The following is a 1,967-nucleotide window of genomic DNA, read 5'->3' as shown; positions in this document are numbered from 1 at the left end:
TACCATGATCGAACTTCAATGTTGCCAGGGCATGCATCCCACAGTCCACCCCTTGCAGCCTGGGAGCCCTACGGAGGCCCGGAGAGGGGCCGGGACTTCCCAAGAATCACACAGAAGTGGGAGTGTGGGGAACCCACTCGCCCCCACACCAGGGCACTCTCTGTTCCTACAGGGAGGTGGGGTGGTTGCCTCCTTGTCCACGGTGACCACGGGAAGCCCATTTGGCGTCAGAAGGCCCAAGAGGCCACCGGGAAGACCACGGGGGCCTGTCCCGTTCTCTGCTCCCATCCAAGCGAGGCTCCGTGCACACGGCTTCCTGCACCCCAGGAGGGCCTGCCTGGCACGTACCCGGTGGCTGCACCGTCCGTACGCAAGGCTGCAATCTCAGATGCTCCGCACGCTGGAGATGCTGGACAGGGGCTCCCGCATCCGAAAGCTGAGTGACCGGGAGCCCCGAAAGCTGTCCCTCGGCCTCAGAGAGCTGTCGGTGGTGGAAGTTCCAGAGTGAGCCTCGACGGCCCGGGCCAGGCAGTCCCCAGGACCTCGCATGCCCAACCGGAGACACCCGCAGCAGAGGAAGCTGAGCACGGCTCTGCACACCTCCTTGCTGCGGAAGGAGTAGATGATGGGGTTGACCGCCGAGTTGAGGACGGCCAGGGCCAGGATCCAGTCCATGCCCCGCAGGTACTCCTGGGCCCAGAGGTTGGAGCCAAAGACGTCGGCCAGCAGCAGCCCGAAGAGCGGACCCCAGCACACCAGGAAGGCCAGCAGGATCATCAGCACCGTCTTCAGCAGGCGGCGGGCCTTGCGGCGGGCAGCCGGGCGTGGGGCCTTCTGCCCGCTGGCCTGCACCAGGCGGAAGATGGCCCCGTAGAGGCCCATGATGGTAGCCAGGACGCCGGCGAAGATCACTAGACAGAAGAGGATGTAGTGCTTGGAATAGAGGGGCAGAAGGCTGGAGCAGCGGTCAAAGGCGCACAGGCAGTTCCAGCCCAGCAAAGGCAGCATCCCCAGCAACGTGGCCAGCAGCCAGCAGAGGCCGATGAAGCTGTAGACGCGGCCAGTCTTGGTGGCCCCGCTCTCGGCCACCGGCCGCACCATGGTGGCAAAGCGCTCCCCGGCGGTGAACAGCAGGCTGAAGGTGGAGGCGGCCAGGGCGGTGAAGAGCAGGCCCTCCCGTAGGAACCACTGGGCGGGTGCCAGGCGGAAGGTGCGGGCCCCGGACAGCAGCACGTTGGCCAGGTAGGCCGCGCCTGTGAGCAGGTCACTCAGCGTGATGTTCACCAGGCAATAGTAGACCCAGCGTCGCGACCGCATATGGCTCGTGATGGCTGCCAGCACCAGCAAGTTCTCCAGCACCACCAGGCAGCTGGCGGCCACTGACAGCCCCCGCAGGGCCCCCAGGCCGCCGTCCTCCGGCCCCCCGCGCCCGGCCAGCCGGCCCGAGTGGTTGTAGTGCATCACGATGAGCCGGCTGTGCCCGCCGGCCGCCAGCTGTTGGCAGGACTCGGGGGCCACCGGGGTCCCCGTGGTGTTCATGGCCTCCCCCGGGGGCTGACTGAGGCCCCGAGGCAGGGTGGAGCCGCCCGACTTACTGGTCTTGGTTTCCTGTTATTTGAAATTTCCTGTTATGTTCAAGGTACCCTCCAGGGTGGAGGTAAGGCCGAGGACAGGGAGGGGCACCCCAACGGTCGGCCCCCATCCAGGCTCCTGGAGCCAACCTGCTGGGGCCGCCCCAGCTGTGAGACCCCCCCGCCGACCTCTGCCCCGGCTGCCCTCTTCCTGTCCTCGAAAGCCAGAGACCCACAGGGAGCCCCAGAGCTGTCAGTCACAGAGGGGAAATGGGTCTCCACTCAGGACGGGCCCCCCTCTGCAGCCGACGACTCCTCCCGCCAGCCCTGATCACCCCTGAAAGACTCGTCTGCCCCACTGAGGTCTCCCCAGATGCTCCAAGCACGCTCAGCACA

General features: G+C 66.5%; 1 protein-coding gene across 2 annotated transcripts; it reads right to left on the bottom strand.

Moving 5' to 3' along the window:
- On the bottom strand, positions 1–1,587 carry S1PR4 (sphingosine-1-phosphate receptor 4). Of its 2 annotated transcripts, XM_011964080.1 has the most exons (2): positions 1,489–1,539; positions 1–1,350 (listed from the first exon to the last, which is right to left on the bottom strand). In XM_011964080.1, the coding sequence occupies exons 1-2, from the start codon at positions 1,537–1,539 to the stop codon at positions 385–387; spliced, it is 1,017 nt and encodes a 338-aa protein (XP_011819470.1). In that variant the 3' UTR covers positions 1–384. The 2 variants fall into 2 exon arrangements, with proteins under 2 accessions (XP_011819470.1, XP_011819469.1); XM_011964079.1 differs by having other exon boundaries at positions 1–1,587.
- Positions 1,588–1,967: the final 380 nt, after the last annotated feature.

This window comes from Colobus angolensis, unplaced genomic scaffold (assembly GCF_000951035.1).
Source record: "Colobus angolensis palliatus isolate OR3802 unplaced genomic scaffold, Cang.pa_1.0 Scaffold64, whole genome shotgun sequence".
Taxonomy (NCBI): domain Eukaryota; kingdom Metazoa; phylum Chordata; class Mammalia; order Primates; family Cercopithecidae; genus Colobus; species Colobus angolensis.
Note: the sequence above shows the minus strand (reverse complement) of the source record. Positions and strands in the feature narration are given on the sequence as shown.

What these genes read in the sequence shown, in the direction of transcription:
- S1PR4 (XM_011964079.1), bottom strand. Translation starts at nt 1,539, where the DNA reads ATGAACACCACGGGGACCCCGGTGGCCCCCGAGTCCTGCCAACAGCTG.